The 17,609-nt window shown below is 44.2% G+C and overlaps 2 protein-coding genes across 11 annotated transcripts in view; one reads left to right on the top strand and one right to left on the bottom strand.

Moving 5' to 3' along the window:
* Positions 1 to 9,600, bottom strand: part of ABCD2 (ATP binding cassette subfamily D member 2) — a 70,280-nt gene extending 60,680 nt beyond the window's left edge. Inside the window, exon 1 of the mRNA XM_053253613.1 lies at positions 9,586 to 9,600. The gene's annotated coding sequence lies outside the window, so the exon portion shown is untranslated. The remainder of the gene's footprint in view (positions 1 to 9,585) is intronic.
* C5H12orf40 (chromosome 5 C12orf40 homolog) overlaps positions 1 to 17,609 on the top strand; it is a 46,246-nt gene that overhangs the window by 3,207 nt on the left and 25,430 nt on the right. For 2 of the 10 annotated variants that reach the window (XM_053253621.1, XM_053253620.1), the window contains exons 1-4: positions 9,367 to 9,892; positions 11,880 to 11,919; positions 16,535 to 16,670; positions 17,110 to 17,242. In XM_053253621.1, coding sequence (XP_053109596.1) covers positions 9,870 to 9,892; positions 11,880 to 11,919; positions 16,535 to 16,670; positions 17,110 to 17,242 — 332 coding nt within the window. In that variant the 5' untranslated portion in view covers positions 9,367 to 9,869. Of the gene's footprint in view, positions 1 to 9,341; positions 9,893 to 9,944; positions 9,993 to 11,879; positions 11,920 to 16,534; positions 16,671 to 17,109; positions 17,243 to 17,609 lie in introns of those variants that run through there. The other 8 variants (XM_053253626.1, XM_053253624.1, XM_053253619.1 and 5 more) reach the window with 7 other exon arrangements.

The following is a 17,609-nucleotide window of genomic DNA, read 5'->3' as shown; positions in this document are numbered from 1 at the left end:
GAGGATTATAGATCAGTGTTCGAGTTCCAGATCTGTATTAAATGACCTGAGGCTCCGTCCCAGTATCTCTAGGTAACTGATCTCGGGTAGCAGGACTGGGAAACTCCTCTGACTGAGAAGCTGGTGCCGGCCAGAATGAGCACAGAGTTGTGCCGGAAAGATAAGTCATTAGACTGACTTCCTTATACCCAGCCCACTGTGTTCTGACTGTCTTGGAGGGAGCATTAGGCCATCTCAAATTCTTTTCAATTTTTTGTTTGTTTCTTTGGGCTGTGTATTTAAGATCTGTATATGTGTGTGTGCGCATGTGTGTGTATGCACATACATAGACACAAGAACATAAGAACAGCCCTGCTAGATCAGGCCCATGGCCCATCTAGTCCAGCATCGTGTTTCATACAGTGGCCCACCAGATGCCTCTGAGAAGCTCACAGGCAAGAGCTGAGGGCATGCCGTCTTTCCTGCTTTTACTCCCCTGCAACTGGTATTTAGAGGCATCTTGCTTCTGAGGCTGGAGGTGGCCTATAGCCAACAGACTAGTAGCCACTGATAGACCTGTCCTCCATGAATTTATCTAAACTCCTCTTAAAGCTATACAGGCTGTTGGCTGTCATTAGGGATGGGGCCGTACCTTAGCGGTAGAGCCTCTGCTTTGTGTGCAGAAGGTCCAAGATTCAATCCCTGGCATCTCTAGGTAGAGCTGAGAAAGACTGCTGCCTCAAACTTTGGAGAGCTGCCAATTAGAGCAGACAGTCTTGAGCAAGATGGACCAATGGACTGACTCGGTATATGGCAATTTCCTGTGTTTCTTTTCCCTTTCTCTAACGTTGACTCCTGCATTGTAGAACATTGTATTGGGGTTTGTGATTATTTAGCAAAGCACCAAGGAAGCTACCACTCCAGTTACAGAGTGCAGAATTTAGTAGTTGCAACTGTTTAAGTAACACACATGGAGATCACTGTAGAGTCTAAGTTACTTAACTAGTTTATTGGTGAAATACATTTGGGATAGGAAAAACCTATCCTATCTATCAGCTACATAATAAATAATGAATAGGTAGGGAGAGAGAGAGGTTTCCATCTTCTCTCTAGGAGAAAAGGAAGAGGGCTGACTCACTACAGGAAGTACCTGAGGAGTCAAAGCAGGGGTCATAGAGTAGAGGCAAGCAAGGACAGGTAAGGAGACCCTCACTAGCTACCTCTACTCCCAATGCCCCTCATGGTCATTAGGATAGTCGGTGCAAAAGGTCAGTGCACTGGAACTCCATATCCAACACCCCTTCTCAATGCCTGCTGCACCAGGTCACGACTCCCATAGGACTGAGAGAGATTCCTGCCTGCAGCCTTGGAGAAGCCGCTGCCAGTCTGTGAAGACAATACTGAGCTAGATAGACCAATGGTCTGACTCAGTATATGGCGGTTTCCTATGTTCCTATGTTCCTATCTTCTCCCAAAGTATCTGGAATCTGACTCTGGGCAGTAGCTTAGTGAATCCATCTGCCACCATCTTTTCTGTTGGGCAGTACTCCAACTGGACTATCCCTTTTTCTTGCATGTCTTGAATGCAGTGATACTTTATGGCAATGTGCTTAGTTCGAGACTTCATCTTCTCCATCTGGGAGATCTGGATACAACTTTGCTTATCCTCAAACATTATTGTGGGCTTTGGTTCCTCAATCCCACCACTTCCTTGCACGCTTCAGCTGTGGAAATATATAATGCAACTGTGAATGAGAGCGCAACAATTGACTGCTTGCGGCTAGCAATGGCAATGTCATTTTCACATGGTTATAACTCTGTGGTAAAGATCTCAGAATCCAGCCAATTAACACTTGATCTTTCAAAGTAGATTCATGTTGTTTAAGTGATTTGTGAGTCTCCTGCATTTCACTTATATGGGTTGACAGATCCCCTCCTTCTTCCAGCTGCATTTTGCAAATCCTTTGAATTAATAGGACAGCAGCGTTGAGGGAGACTCTGTCATCCAACATTTTGAGCTCTTTCAACACTTCTGATGCACTTTCAGTCTCTTTGAGATGCATTAGTAAATCATCATTCACATTTAGAAGAATCAAACCATATGCTCTGTTGTTCTGTGAATCCCACTACTTTTTGGCGGCCGCCCCATCTGTTGATCATGGTTCTGTGAGAGCTCCATTAAGTTCTTTTGCCATTTGGAGGGCTTCCATTTTCAAAACCAATTTATCATAATTCCTTCCATTTAGCTTGAAGAAGGCAGCACTGCTCACCTCTGGATCCGTGCTGTCTTACTCATTCACTCAGCTGCACTTTAAAAGGAAAACTCTGCTGCAGACTCTTGGACTGCTGGGTCCATAACCCAATTGAGGTTTGTGATTATTTAGTAAAGCACCAAGGAAGCTACCACTCCAGTTACAGAGTGCAGAATATAGTTGTTGCAGCTATTTAAGAAACACACATGGAGATCACTGTAGAGTTTAAATTAAATTGATTTATTGGTGAAGTACATTTGAGATAGGAAAGACCTATCCTATCTATTAGCTACATAATGAATAGGTAGGGAGAGAGAGAGAGGTTTCCATCTTCTCTCTCAGAGGAAAGGAAGAGGGCTGACTCACTACAGGAAGTACCTGACAAGTCAAAGCAGGGGTCACAGAGGAGCGGCAAGCAGGGATGGGGAAGGAGACCCTTACTTACCCTTACCTCTGCTCCCAATGTCCCTAGTGGTCATTAGGATAGCTGGTAAAAAGTCAATGCACTGGAACTCCATCTCCAACACACTGCAATCGGAATGATTATTTTTTTGTTTGAGCATAGTTATATTTGGTAGACTTTACTGGTTCTCTTTTGAATTATGGGGGCACAGCCTGGTTCTGAACAGGTTTATTCAAGGCATTCCTTCAAGTCCTTAGTTGAACAGGACTTACTTCCTAATAAGTATGCTTAGAAGTATGCTTATTCTGACAAAGTTTGTCACTCTCTGCTCCAATGAAAGGAATTTGTAATTTGAATACATGCACATTCACCATGGAACTAGTTGTACTAGCACAATTGCAATAAACACAATTCTATTTAATATGTGAGATCTGCTTTATTTCTGTTTTTAAAAGGAATGAAATTTATTCAGGTAGAACTCACTGTATTTACAGGCTCACTGTAAAGTGAGCATTAGTGTCTAATCTCTTTTGTAGCCACATAAAGAGCCAGAAATACAGTTTAGTGGTTGTAATTGTTATAGTATTGTGTTAAACAAATGATATGTTTTTGAAAGAAAGAGCCATTCTCCAGGAAGGGCATGGATAATTTCTGGAGGCCAAGAATAAGGACCAGACTGTTGTGGCTTTTGGGAAAGATTCTTTGAAGCAATGTCAGTTCTAAAGAATGGTCACTTGGAAGGCTGTCTAGCAGCCAAGTGAAGTCATAGTATGAGTCAGGAAGAATAAGTCAGAAGTTCAGACCTAATGCAAGAGAAGCTATGCTGCACACATTTTTTACTACTTATTTTTTAAAAAAAAACATTTTAAATCTCACCTCTCCACCAGCTCAATGAGACTTGCAATATTCTAAAAGCACATAAACTAAAATAACACTCATCTATAAAAATTAACTCACAGCCCTAAATATATGTTACACGGCACAAAGCAGATCATCACATTAGCCAGGCATGCAGCATCTGTTTATTTGCCAAATGCTTTACCAAGCATTGTTTCCATAGCCCTTTCTAAGGGCTAAGAGGGACGTATTTGAGCAAACCTCCTGCTCTAAGATGTCACCGCATTAGACTTGGAGCTGCAGCAGAAAGGGCCATGTTTTTAGCTGCTGCATACTCTTCAGTGTTCCAGCTGCAGCAGCCATGCTTTTCACTGAACACTGTCTTGGGGGAAGCCTCACCTCTCAATTTTCAGGAAGCATTCACATTTCTCACCTCCTCTGCTTTTTCCACTCTACACATCTAAAGAAGTTAGAGGTGAATTTGACAATAGACATCACAAATAATCTGTCTACCACAATTGAGTCTGCTGGGTATCTTCGTTCCATTTCTGAGACCCTTCTTCACGTACCCCTGGCTACCAAATATCTGCCGGGGATAGGGTCTTTTCCATTGTGGAGCCCAGAACCTGGAACAGCCTTCCCTGAGAGGAACTTGGCTCCACTGATCTTAAGAGGAGCAGTGAAGATAGGCAGTGCTGTTCCAGTAGGCCTTTTCTTAACTGGAACTTACTGTCCTTCCTTTGTAAGAAGATATTGTTCTTCTTATTTTAAATTATTTTATTATTGCGTGATGTTTTAAATGTGTAAACTGCCTTGAGCATATCGCTATTTGGAAAAGCAGCATAATTCATGTTTGGATTATTAGGAGCAGATTTTTGGTGGAGAAAAACTTGGCCCTGTACCTGAACACTTAATGTATTGGGAGGCAGAACAATGAGGTTCTTCACAGGTTTACAAAAAGCACTCTGCACATGCTCATGAGGCATTTCCTTTCACCCAAGGCAGCTACTGTATCTAACTCCTGGTTGCATTTGAATGGGAGACCACATGGGAGCACTGTAAGATATTCCCCTCAGGGCACAGAGCTGCTCTGGGAAGAGCAGAAGGTTTCAAGTTCCCTCTCTGGCTTTTCCAAGATCGGGTTCAGAGAGATTCCTGCCTGAAACCTTGGAGAAGCCACTGCCAGTCTGTGTAGACAATACTGAGCTAGATAGACCAATGGTCTGACTCAGTATACGGCAGCTTCCTATATTCCTCTCTTAGACAGTGAAAAGGCCTGCAGCCATGGGGGGAAGGATGCAAGGTGCATGCAGCTAGACAACAGCACATAGGCCCCAATGAATTGTCCAGAGTCCCAAATCTCCCCAGCCAGCTCCCTCCTCCATGATCTCTTCCACAAAGGCACAGAGCATGGGATAAAGCTCCAAGCTTCTCTGATGCTTCCACCTTCATAGGTGCTGTATTATAATATTAGAGACTTTTAAAAAAAAACATGCATAATTGTTTTGTGGGGTAGTGTGATGATGACTGAGTTATCATTCATACAAAAATTATTGAAAGGGGGTTGTGGGCCCAGGCCTCCTGATCTTTTAAGTACCTAACAAGTCCCATGCCTCAGGCACAGCTGTTGATCCTGGCTACTCCCTCTTTGTCCTTTGAAAATGAAAAGACCAGTCCTAGGAGAAGGGGAATAAAAAAGAATCTATGTCCAAGCAACGGACTACTCAATTGCCAGCAGCTGAAAAGCACAGTGGGATGATGGGAAAAGGTGACAGATGGTAATATGCCACCCCTATGCTATTCCCATGAGAAGATCGTAACAAGATATTTACATATCCACAACTACATTATTCACTCTATCCCTTTTGAACAAACTTGGCCTCTTTTTTCAAACATGATAAATATAAAAACTGTCATTTAATCTGTTATAAATATAGTTATGTGGAATAATCAGTTTGTGGGTATGTACAACCTCCAATTGTCAAGTGAGATATGTATATGTAAAGAAAGTGTTAAGATGTATGTTTTGTTTTTGTATAATATACATAATAATATACCCTGGCTAACTTGGCAAAGAGGCACCTTTTAACATGATGATTCTCTTTATTTAGCATGGAGAGAGTAACTGGCCCTATCCACCCCCAGCACAGTACCTCCAGTGATTGTTGCTGGTGTCTATCTTATGTTTCTTTTTAGATTGTGAGCCCTTTGGGGACAGGGATCCATCTTATTTATTTGTCATTTCTCTGTGTAAACCCTCCTGAGCCATTTTTGGAAGGGTGGTATAGAAATCGAATGAATGATTTTTTAATATCTATATCTATATCTATCTATCTATATATGCAGCTGCACTGTACTTATATCTTATCATTCTTGATCAAGCTGGGCTGGAAATCAATCAATCAATCAAAATCTATATATATAATTCTCCTGGGTGTGCCCAGGAGAAATGCGTCCCGGCAGCCCAGCTGATTGGCTGGGCTGCAGGGGGGCGCCTGATTGGCTGGCAGCACACCCAGGAGAATTCGCTTGCTGGGTGGCTGCGGAGGCAAGGTGGCGGGCCCAGGGCCGCGGCGGCGGAGCCCAGCGAGGCGGTGGGCCCAGCAAGGTGGCGGCGGCCCCGGCCGTGAGGCGGGGCGAGGCGGCGGGCCCAGAGCGATGCCAGCGGGCCAGGCCGTGGTGGCGGGGCCCAGCGAGCGGCGGGCCCAGCGAGGCGGCGGGGCCGGGCCGGGCCGCGGAGGTGAGGCGGCGGGACTGGCCGGGCTGGGCCCGGCCGCGGAGGCAAGGCGGCGGGCCTGATGGCAGCACTCTGGGGCCGGCCGCGGCATCGGCGGCGGCACTCTGGGGCCGGCCAGGCCCGCTGGCGGCGGCGGCCGCACTCTGCCCCGCCGGAGACGGGGGGCGGGAGGAGAGAGAGAGGTAGCCTGGCCTGGCCGGGCCCAGCCGCGGAAGCGAGGCAGCGGGACTGGCCGGGCTGCGGAGGCGAGGCGGCGGGACTGGCCGGGCCCGGCCGCGGAGGCGAGGCGGCGGTGGCCGCACTCGGCCCCCGCAGGGCGGCGGCGGCCACACGGGTCAGCTAGTATTTATTATTCCAGGACTCGGTATTTGTAATGAAAACAGATTCCTAGACTGTCCTCATTGACAGATTAAGAGGTGTATATATTGGTGTTGCAGAACCAAGAAAGAAGAGTTGTAAAGAAAGAAATAATAATCCTGCTTTTATGAAGAGTTGATGGAGTTTGAAAAACAGGTGAGGTGTGGATTGTTAAAGGAAGAGAGACTGTAGGTGTTGTCTGGTTGTAGCCTTTTGGCAATGGAGGTGGAATTAGTGTTCATTTCTAAAGAGAGAGATTTTGTAGCTTTATTCAGTATGCTAGATGTAAACATTGCTTCTTCAATGTAAGAGTGAGAGAGAGGAGGCTGCAGTTGTTCAGTCATGAGAGAAAAGCAATCTGAGTATGTTTCAGAGGCATAATTATTATTTAATTTGCTATTTGTGCTTAAGAATTATCTGCCATGGATTCACTGACTAATAATAAGCTAGCCACTTTCCCCTCTCAGCTGTAAAAAGGAACCAATGTTCTCTTCTAGTACCAGGTAGACCTGGGTTCAAATCCTATTCAGCCATGAATCCCACTAGGTGACTGGGCTAGTCACTTATTTCTTAGGTGAACCTACCTTACAGGGTTGAGAACCTGTCCTGAGCTCCTTGAAGGATATAATAATGTATTACATATTTGACTTGCCATGTGATAAATTGCCTTACCACATCAGCTTGCCTCCAATTGTTAGCTCTCACTTTATACTTGTGGCACATTTGAATCTACATTGTGTTGACGCCAACATTGTCTACCAGGCCATGCAGCTTGACTACCAGACTCTGTCCCTAGCCCCTAGAACACAAGTAAGTGCACAAAGTAAGATGGTTCTGTTTCAAATTAGGTCAGACACAAATATGTATGTTGAAGAGAGAGAGAAAAGGGAGGTTGTAGGTTTGCCTCAATAGTGGGACAGCATCTCATCTCACTTCAAGCACTGAAAGAGGGTGATCTTATGTACTGTTATGAAGGCTGTCTGTCTATTTCTTTGTTAGGAAGATCAGTGGCTAATAGGTAGAAGTGACAACTCTGATTAATACTATTCTTGGAACTTTTTTTCTTTAAACATTTTTCATAATATCAAACCATTAAAATATTCAGGATTGCTTCCAATAGTCTCCTGGAGCATTCCCAGACAATGGGCTTAAACACAGGCTTAAATGCGGGAGAGGGGTATCCTAGAGCAAATCTTCGCCAACCCCCAAAAACCTACACCAAAAATGGATTTTTTTTACTCTTGGCATAAATCGGGCTAAGCTCCAGTATGCAGGGAAAACCCTGAATTGTGTATGGAGTGGTCACTGATATACCACATAGACTTTGAGATATGTGAACACACACACAACACACACACACACCCAAAGTTAAGTCACTGAGGAGATTCTCACGATCAGCAAAAAGCAGGCTACGGGAGCCTAGCCTGCTTTTTGCTGATCGTCTGCTGCCATGGGAACCGCGCAGCTCCCGGCAGCAAACCCTCCAAATTCCCCCACCCCTTAGCTGTATCAGTATGCAGCCAAATTCCACTCCTACCACAACTACCCCTTTTAAACCCATCTGGTGTCACTGGCAACCATCCTGAAAAAACACATTGACAAGTGTTGCAAATGTAGTTTTTCAATAAGAGCTCTGGGATCACCATTAGACACATTTTAAAATGAGAACCCAAAGGCAATGAGTAGCACAAGAGGAGGAGGTCATTCACACAATCAAAAACTGTGTTCTACCTAGGTTTGGTTGCTGTGTGTGCTCCCAATTTTGGGTTGTGTGGAAGCAAGGTAGGAGGGAAACCTGGGTAGCCTTTCATCCTCCTTTGCTTCCACACAATCATTTCTACTCAGGTTTCCCTCGCACCTTGTTTCCACACAACTGAAAATTTGGAGCATGCACAGCTTCCAAACCAGGGTAGAACACAGTTTTTGATCGTGTGAATGACTCCAAACTCTGTTGTTGGGAAGAAGCACCAGAGAGATAACACTGCAGTAAGAGCAGTTTCTTGACTAACAAGCAGAAGGTTGCTGGTTCGAATCCCTGCTGGTACTATATCGGGCAGCAGTGATATAGGAAGATGCTGAAAGGCATCATCTCACACTGTGCAGGAGGAGGCAATGGTAAACCCCTCCTGTATTCTACCAAAGAAAACCACAGGGCTCTGTGGGTGCCCAGAGTTGAAATTGACTTGATGGCATACTTTACCTTTTAAGAGCAGTTTGGCCAGCTACAGGTGTGTGAAGAAAGAAATCTTTCCCAACCAAAAATGTTCAGCTCCACATCCACAAAACCTCACCTTGTTTTTATTCAGTATTCATTAATCTGGAAGAATTTACACCTTTCTGGTGTTCCAGACTCACAAGTACAAAAATAAAAAAATAAAAAAATTATAATCCTCATTCTGAATGAGACATGGTAATTTAAGGGCGTAAAAGATAACTAACCCACTGTATGTGACATTCAACTTGCGACCCAGAAATTACTAAACATTTTTTCCAGATGCTGAAAGCTGACTTGAAAATTGTCAAGTTCAAAGTGGTTGTGACTAAAAAACAAAACAAAAAGAAGACAGTTTTGTTTTGCATTCTGTGACCTTAGGGGACACCCAGTCCCTGAGAACCAGAACACATTATAGCTCTCTTGGCAACCCTTAAAAACAAACAGAGATACTGTATACACATTTCCAAGGACTAAGCTAGGGTGACTAGACAAATAAATAATCCCCTCACGGACCATATTTTGTCAGGAAATATCAATCTCTCCATTTTACTCCAAGTGTTGGGGTTAAAATGCAAGGGGATTCTGTTCCTGCCAGAGCCTACAGGACCCCAAACACATGCTTAATTCTGTGTAAATAAGTCTGAAAGAGAGCGCAACGTGTGCAAGTGTTAAACACAGAATAAGGAGAGGACTCAAGCAGCCTCTCTTTCAATTCTGTATCAGCTCCTTAGGCCAAACTAACTACCGCCACACCCCTCCTCACCATCACTTTCCATTTTTGCTTTCTTTCTGCTGTTTACTTAACTGCTAAAGTGGGTATTCTTCTTAGGGCTCTCCTGTGAGTGTCAGTCGAAGACCTGGTGTCCAGGGACAGCTTGGGAGACCCTGCCCTGAGAGCAACCTTTCCTTTGCGGCCATAGCGGCACCTAGTGGTCTTGGAGGAATCCCTGCACTGACAGTTTCTCTCAGTGGCTGCTGCTTTTTCTGGATGGAGGAGTTTTCACCTTGGCTCAAGGCTGGTAGGATGTCCACCTGAAAGGGTGCTCTCTCACTAGGCCTCCCTAGCTGAGTATTTTCTGATGAGAGGAAATGAATTGGGTTGGTGGTTCTCGGTGAGTGAAACGAAGAGCTTCTCCTCTCATAATTATTAAGGCAAACTGCCATGGGGTGTGGTAGTATGAAGGCCGCTTCCCTTGTCCAAACAGCATGAAGGTTGTATGATACAACCCTCTGACCTGACATAAAGCAGCAAGGGGTGTATTATCTCCCTAAATTTAAGATTACTTAAAAGAGAATATCAGGGCTTCTGTGCCTTTTTAACAACTGCATGACAGAGAGAAGACCAGCTCTTTTTCATCATGACAATGCAGTGATGAAGTAAAAAAACCACCTCAGAATAAATCCTTCCCTTTGAATTTCTGCCTGTTGTACAGGAAACCGGGGTGGGGGGATGGGGGTGGCAGCAAATATATCAAGACTGCTGAGTACAGGTGTGGAGTAAAAGGACTGCATCCTTCTACTGCCTGTATTTATTCATTTTTGCATTTAATCTGCAAAGTGCTTTACAATGTTTTTGTTTACCATAACAAGAGAGGTCTCTATTATTCCTGTTTCACAACAAAATCTGATGGGGAGAGAGTGTGAATGGCCAAAGAAGCCAAATTCAGTCTGTGCACAGATGAGTACTGAACCCGTGTCTCCCAGGTCGAGGGCAGGCCTAATACTTTGTCTTCCCAGAAACACATTTGGCCTTGATAATTCTAAGGCCTAGTCCTCACTGGGGTGCTAAATCACTCCAGGCTGCAGATTGGGGCTTGTGACTGTGGGTGGACAGTTATTTTAAGTGTGGTGGAAGTGGTCTGAATTAATATTTACTGCATTTGTTTGTAGGGCAGAGAACGTGGTTCAAACCACTTTCATCACACTTGGCAGTCCTTACTTGGAATGTTTCGCCAAACAAAAAATTCCCTCCACACAGAAAACTAAATGCAAGGGAGAAGGATTCTAGTGTAGTCTTCTTCCTGATATACGTACTAATTGTCTATGAGAGGGATTTTAATTTTTTCTTTTTCTTTTTTGGTATGCTAGCAGTAGCAGCTCATCCTAACAAGCCAGGGGATGCCACATGAGCAGCTGCCGTCTCTGATTTCTGGCAACTCCACTTGAGCCTCTCTTTCCTGTCCCTCCCCATCATTATCAAGAGCCGCATTGCCTACAGGCTTGCTCTACCTGGCGAATGGCTAGCCTGCAGGCAGTGCAGTAGGGATGTGCACGGAACCAGTTTGGAGGCCCTTTTACAAACCTCCAAACTGGTTTGAATGTCCAGCGGTTCTACAAGATTTTGGGGTGGATACCTTTAAGGACCAAGGAGGGTGCTCCCCCCGCCCCCCACAGCCGTGTTTCCACAGCAAACATGTCTGCCCTTGTCATGTCTAGTTTGACCCTCAGAAAGGGAGAGAGGGAGACTAGTGCAGTGTAATTCTGTAAGCTTCATAGCAAGGTGTGGGGTTGAACTTTTGTTTTTGGAGCCCAAGTCAGCACCATCTGCTACACTACAGTGGCTTTAAGTTAGCTGAAGCTTTCCCCCTTCTACTTATGGGTTGATGCTAAGACTTGCTGTGATTATCTCAGTAAGTCTGTAAGCATGTTTATCACTATCCGTTATGGTAGCATGATAGTGAAGTTACCTTATTGCGAAATGAAGATGCACTCGCCCAAATATTTTTTGTTCATGCTGTTTGAAAGGTTTCTTTGCTCCTTTTAAGCACATTTTTTCCCAAATGTAGACCTACCTACATACACACAAATAAAGGTTGATTTTTTTTGTGACATTTTAGTGATATCTTCCCTACCCCTGAATTGGTTAATTGCTCAAAAGTGTTAACTTTTTGGAGCACAATATATTTTAGAGTCGATGCATTGAATTAATTTATGCATATATTAACATTAGTTATGTCTTAGCATACAATAGAGGATGAGGATTTGACAGGTAATTTCTAAAGTGCTAGAAGTTTCAGTATTGGGCTATAATATCTACTATTTCTATAAACATATTAAGACTGTTAAAAATGAGTTATCCTTTCTTTTAAACCTTTCAAGAAAAAGAATCATGCTTACGAAGGAGAGAAGAAAGCAGAAGGTAAGCAGTACTAACACAAAATCAGAGCACACGTTTGAGTAATGGCTTGTCAGAAACCTCAGAAAAAAATATAGGAGAGTGTGCTGTGAGCATGTGCAGAATATTTGTACCACCACTGAGGCTAAAGACAGATGATAGTTTTTGAGAGAGTTAAATATGGCATCTTATGAATGTCCTTGGCATACACCACAGGCAGCTGGCACTGTTGTACCCTTTTCAGTTCACTTAAAATCAGTGGTTTCTTGCCTGAATAAATAAATATGTCTTCTCACAATGAATGCATGCTGGGTACAAAGCTTGAGAATCCAGGGGTGTTGCTTTCAGGAAGGCTTTACCTGATGGTACATCATCACTGAAACTAACCAGGTATGCTTGCCGATCTCAACAGTCCCTTGATGGGAACTACTAGGAGCCCAAATAGGAGCAGCAGGATACATGTATAATAAATAAATGTTCAGCCTTTAGTTTGCATTTAAATAAGGGTAGGTGGGTATAGCACACCTCAACTGTTTGAAGTATCAGCAATCAGAATGGAGGCTAGGAAGGATGGAAAGTTTGAGAGCTGGGGCAATAAAGAAGAACACAACCCTGAGAGACTTAAAGATACAAGGCAAATAGGATATAGTAGAAAACACATTAGAAACAGCATGCATTGTGGGGCACAAAACAGTCTTCAAGTACTTGCTAGAGGCATGAACATCAGAGCTTTTAAAAAATAATAATAATAAAGGGAAAGTCCTTATGGCCTGGTACATACATAACACGGAACCAGAGGTTGTGAAACCACAGTTTCAAACAAACTCCAAATTGCACCACAGATGTTAATCAAACTGCAGCCAGCCAAACTCCAGTTGCAGGAGAGGGGAGCCACTCCTTGCTGCTCAGCCACCGATGCTGATCCCAGCAAACTCCACGGCCAGACTGTGGGCAAAGCTTCGGCACATCAGCAGAGCGGCCGTGACTGGCCATGATCTCGAACTCCCCATAAGCCCTGCACCCTGATAGTCCCACACAAGCATGAAATTGGGGGGGGGGGAGAGGGAATTTCCCTGTCACTCTGGGAGGAGATGGGAATATTGAGATTTTCTAGGAGGGGATATGCAGATGAGGGAGGGTAAAGGATGCTGTGGTGGGGTTGCTTACATTGAACCCCATTTGCCATTTTGTCTCCCACTCCTCCAATTTGGAGAGATTCTTTTGGAGATTCTCACAATCTGTTATGGATTTCACTACCCTAAATAATCTAGTGTCAACTGTGAATTTGGCCATTTCACTGGTTACCCCAACTTCTAGATTATTTATGAACAAATTAAAGAGCACTGGCCTTGCACTCTCATTATTGAGCAGTGCACCCCAGGTCAGGTGTCTCTGTCTTTTTAGCAGTAATGCGCTTCCCAAATACTGGAGCACAATTGACCCTGGTGACTGGTCTTGCTCATAAGTGTCTGGGGAGTGCAAACCCCCAAAGCGCCCCCCCCCTTCTCCAAGAAAAATAGAACTTGGCTGCCCCAGGATCCCTGCTTTGGGCTGCACTTTACACCCAGCTAAGAGCTGTCCACCTCCCCAAAGCATTTGTACTAATGGGGGAGACACCAGGTTCTTTGATGGACCTTTCAACCCATTCAAAATTCCTGGGTCCATCCTGGCATTGTGCCCTTTGCAGATCTGCCGGTGCATGGATTCGCGGGAGAGGGCAGCCCTGGTGCCCTGCTGCCACTGGACAGTGGGGTCACCCTTCAGGACCACTGGCAGGGGTGCACATTTCCACATGATTGAGGCTCCCCTTTTCACCCAAACAGGAGTACCTCCCCACCAAAAAAAATCTGTACTAGTGAGGAACACATTCTGTTCTGTGACGGACCTGTAAACCCATTCGAAACTCCCGGGTCTGGTCCAGCATTGCACCGTACACAGATCTGCCAGTGTGGGGACTTGTGGGAGAGGGGAGCCTGGTTCCCCACTGCCCCAGAACAGTGGGGTCGCCTTGAGGGGTGTGGGTGATGAATATATCGACATGAGCAGTTGGGCTGGCAGGGGACACACTCCAACAGCTACTCAGTGGCATTTGCAGGACCAGGAAAGAAGTCTCCGGGCTACCTATCCCCACGGCTTTCCTCCATAGAGCATCCTTGCTCAAACTCAAGCACCCGCTGGTCTTGCACTCTCATGAGAAAGCGGTACATGGGATAATGGGTGGAAAGCACTCCAGTACTATCTAGTAAATGTTAAATTAGTGGTCATGTACAAGTAGTGTTGCAGAATGCAACAAGAACACCTCAGTGCACCCTCACCTACTCATGAGTAAGCCTAGGGACTAACCCTGGCAACCAGTCTTGCTCATAAGTAAGTCTCCAAAGGGAAAAGGGCTGGGGCCCCCTTTCCACAACATTTGTGTGGAAAAAGTAGAACTTGGCTACTGCAGGATCCCTGCTTGGGGCTGCTTTTTAAACCCAACCATGAGAAACTCCCCCTCCCCACCGGCATGCCAAATGTTTTCCTCCCAACGCCAGAATGGGGTGCCTTGCTTATGTTGCCACCTAGAGTGCTTGTGCACATACATCACTGTTGCTTGCTTCTTGGGGAGCAAAGCACTTGGTGCCTGTCCTGTCATCCCATCCCCTTTCCCTCCTGCTTGCCAGGTGGGGGAAGCAAGGGACAGAGTTGGAATAGGGAATGCCCACTGAGAGGATGGCAAGGCTGCAATGGGGTGTTGCAGGGCCTGTTGCCAGGCAAATCCATAGCAACATAGATGACAGGAGGGGCGGGGCTGTGAGAGGTGGCCGGCGAAAAGCACTACTGGGATAGAGCAGCCAAGTCCCTGGTGGGTCTGCACCGCTGCTTCTATTATTGCGGTTTGGGAATCAGCATGACACCGTGGTTATGGCTGTGTCCGGAGTCGGACGTAACTCCTCAGTGGCCAAACCTCAGGTCTCCGTGGTGAACCTTTGTGCAAACCAAAAGTTTAAATTGGAGTTTGACAAGGCAAACTAGAGGTTGCTTTTGCTGAAAAACTGCAGTTTCACACATTCAGATGTACTGAAGTTCAAACCTCTGCCACGTTTAACTCTGGTTTAGTGTTGTGTATGAACTGGACCTATGTTTACAGGCAAGATTCAAATGTGATTGCTAGCAACTATTTTACTTTTGTTTGTGGTTGGTTGCATCCAACTCATTATTTGGTTGGAGCTCTTATACGTTCTGTGTTGCTGTTGTTACTTAGTTGCATTTCCCCCCAGAAACATATGCACAAAGCTCATTTGCCTGAATAAACTGGGATTTTGAGACTAATTAAGTAAACCTGGAACTAAAGTTGTGCCCTCGAGTCAGTGTCGACTCCTGGCAACCACAGAGCCAGGAGTTTTCTTTGGTAGAAAACAGGAGGGTTTACCATTGCCTTCTCCCACACAGTGTGAAATTATGCCTTTCAGCACCGATATAGGTGTTTCCCATATTCTGGGAAACATACCAACAGGGATTCGAACCAGCAACCTCTTGCTCCCTTGTCAAGTCATTTCCCCACAGCACCATCAAAAGTTGCTATTGCTTGAGTGTTAGTTATTATTCCACTTGTAGGACATTATTGATTATGTAATAAAGATTATTCTCCAGAAAATGGACTCGAGAGTTCTGCAGTTTGGTACAAATAAGGGTTCAGTTACAGTCTAGCAGTTAGAATCAGTTTATTTTCCATGATTTTAACTATCTTCTGTGTTGGTGATATTAATGTAGTAAATGACTTTCTTTTAGTATTCTGAATAGTTTCCCTTTTGGAGCTGATGATTATGAAGCATCATTAGTCCATCTATTACATAATTCACATTAAGTTGGAATGGATTACCAATTTTTTGTTTGTTCAGTACGGATATATTCATAAGATAAGAAACACAACTTGGAACACAAGCTTAAATCAATTCTCTATTTGACTTGTTGGCATGATAGTAGCCCACTTGCTAGTTTACAGTGTTCATGAACCCTCCTATAATGATTTTAAAATTGAAATTAAGATTTATTTTATACACTTTTCATTGTTAATAGGTGAAAGTGGCAACAGTATAAATTTTGAAGGGTTGAGTTTTTCTTATCTAATAGATTAATTTTGCTGACATCAGTAAATCATTTTTAAATAACTGTGTGTTATAGACCTAGAAGCGGGAAATGCTACAGAAACGTTTGAATACCGGGGCTGCAATACATGACTTCATTGATAATGAAGCGACTTATGCTAAAGCTGGCAAGAAGTCAGTGAATGATGGAAGGGCATCATCCTGCCCATAAGCCTGAGAATGGCTTTGGTTGGCTGCCTGTGCCCTTGTCAGTTGCTCTGGGATACAAAAGGAGCAGCCGGTTTGAAGGCACCTTGACTCCACTCCCTGGCTAGAGAACTCTCGCCCAGTCCAAATGTCTTCTGAATTGCCAGCTTTGGGGTTTTTCCCCCTTTGCGGGGTGTATGTGTGTGTGTGTGTGGGGGGGTGTTGCTGCACAAGATGCTAGCTTTGTTGAGACTCATTATGGTGTTATTGGAAGGAAATGTAATATATAAACTAGCGCTGGGTGTTCCTAGAATGAAAATCCAACATTACTAAAATGTTCCTTCTGGCCCTTTTAAATATAATAGGATTTCTTTGAAAAGGAAAGGCTGAAGTCCAAGATGAAGATGTTGAGGGTATCTCCCCTTAAAAGCTCAACTGTCAGTTTAGATCTCCTCAATCTGTATGTTGTTAATCAGATGTCTACCAAGAAAGATTATCCTGGTGAGTTTAATGGCAGATTTAATTGGTATACTACCATTTGAAAATCATCAATATGAGAAAAGCATGACTTACAGTAAATCATGTTTTCATTGTCCTATAGCCTCAGTATCTACTCCATTCAATCTGAATTACAGTTATCAACATCTACTAATGAGAACTTTTTTTAGATTGTGAACCCCTTTGGGACAGGGGATTTCCCCCACCCCCACCCCTTTTCTCTGCTATGTGAACAGCTTTGTGAACTTTTGTTGTTGTTGTTGTTGAAAAGTGGTATAGAAATATTATTAACAAGAAAATGAATATAGTGTATTAAAAGGTGCAATAGCTGTAAAGCTAAAGTACTCACTGAAACACTTGCAGTTCTGCACAGTCTAAACACTGGATGTTCCTGTTGCATTTGCTGAAAGGGCTACTAACTATTTAGGCATTTTCATTACAGACAAAGTTCAAAAACCAGTTCATGTGGATATTGACAAAGGAATAAAAATTCCTCTGAGGCGGCATAATGTAGAACTTCCCAAGTCCCCTGAAGAGAGATCATCTAAAATATCCCTAGATGACATTCAGAACAGGTAAATGTGCAATTTTATAATTTTCTTTCATATTCCAGTGGAATCCTATAAATTGTAAATTTTTACATTTCCCCCACCTATTATAGATGCACTTTGAAATGCATGTGCAGTTATTTTAGGTAGCTCTGCCAGTAGTTGTAAATTAGGGGTGTGCAATTTGGGTATTTGGTGATTCGGTTCAGGACCCGAACCGAATCACCCCTGTTCTGTTTTGTGCCCGAATATGGGCCACCCGAATCACCCTTGATTCGGTTCAGATTCGTATTTAATCCGAATCCGAATCGATTCGGGGGGAAGGCGGCCCAGAGGCAAAATTTTGGGTTGGGGTGGTAGTGCCCAATGGTTGGGGTATACCACCCCAATTTCA

The sequence above is a fragment of the Hemicordylus capensis genome, chromosome 5 (genome assembly GCF_027244095.1).
Source record: "Hemicordylus capensis ecotype Gifberg chromosome 5, rHemCap1.1.pri, whole genome shotgun sequence".
Taxonomy (NCBI): domain Eukaryota; kingdom Metazoa; phylum Chordata; class Lepidosauria; order Squamata; family Cordylidae; genus Hemicordylus; species Hemicordylus capensis.
Note: the sequence above shows the minus strand (reverse complement) of the source record. Positions and strands in the feature narration are given on the sequence as shown.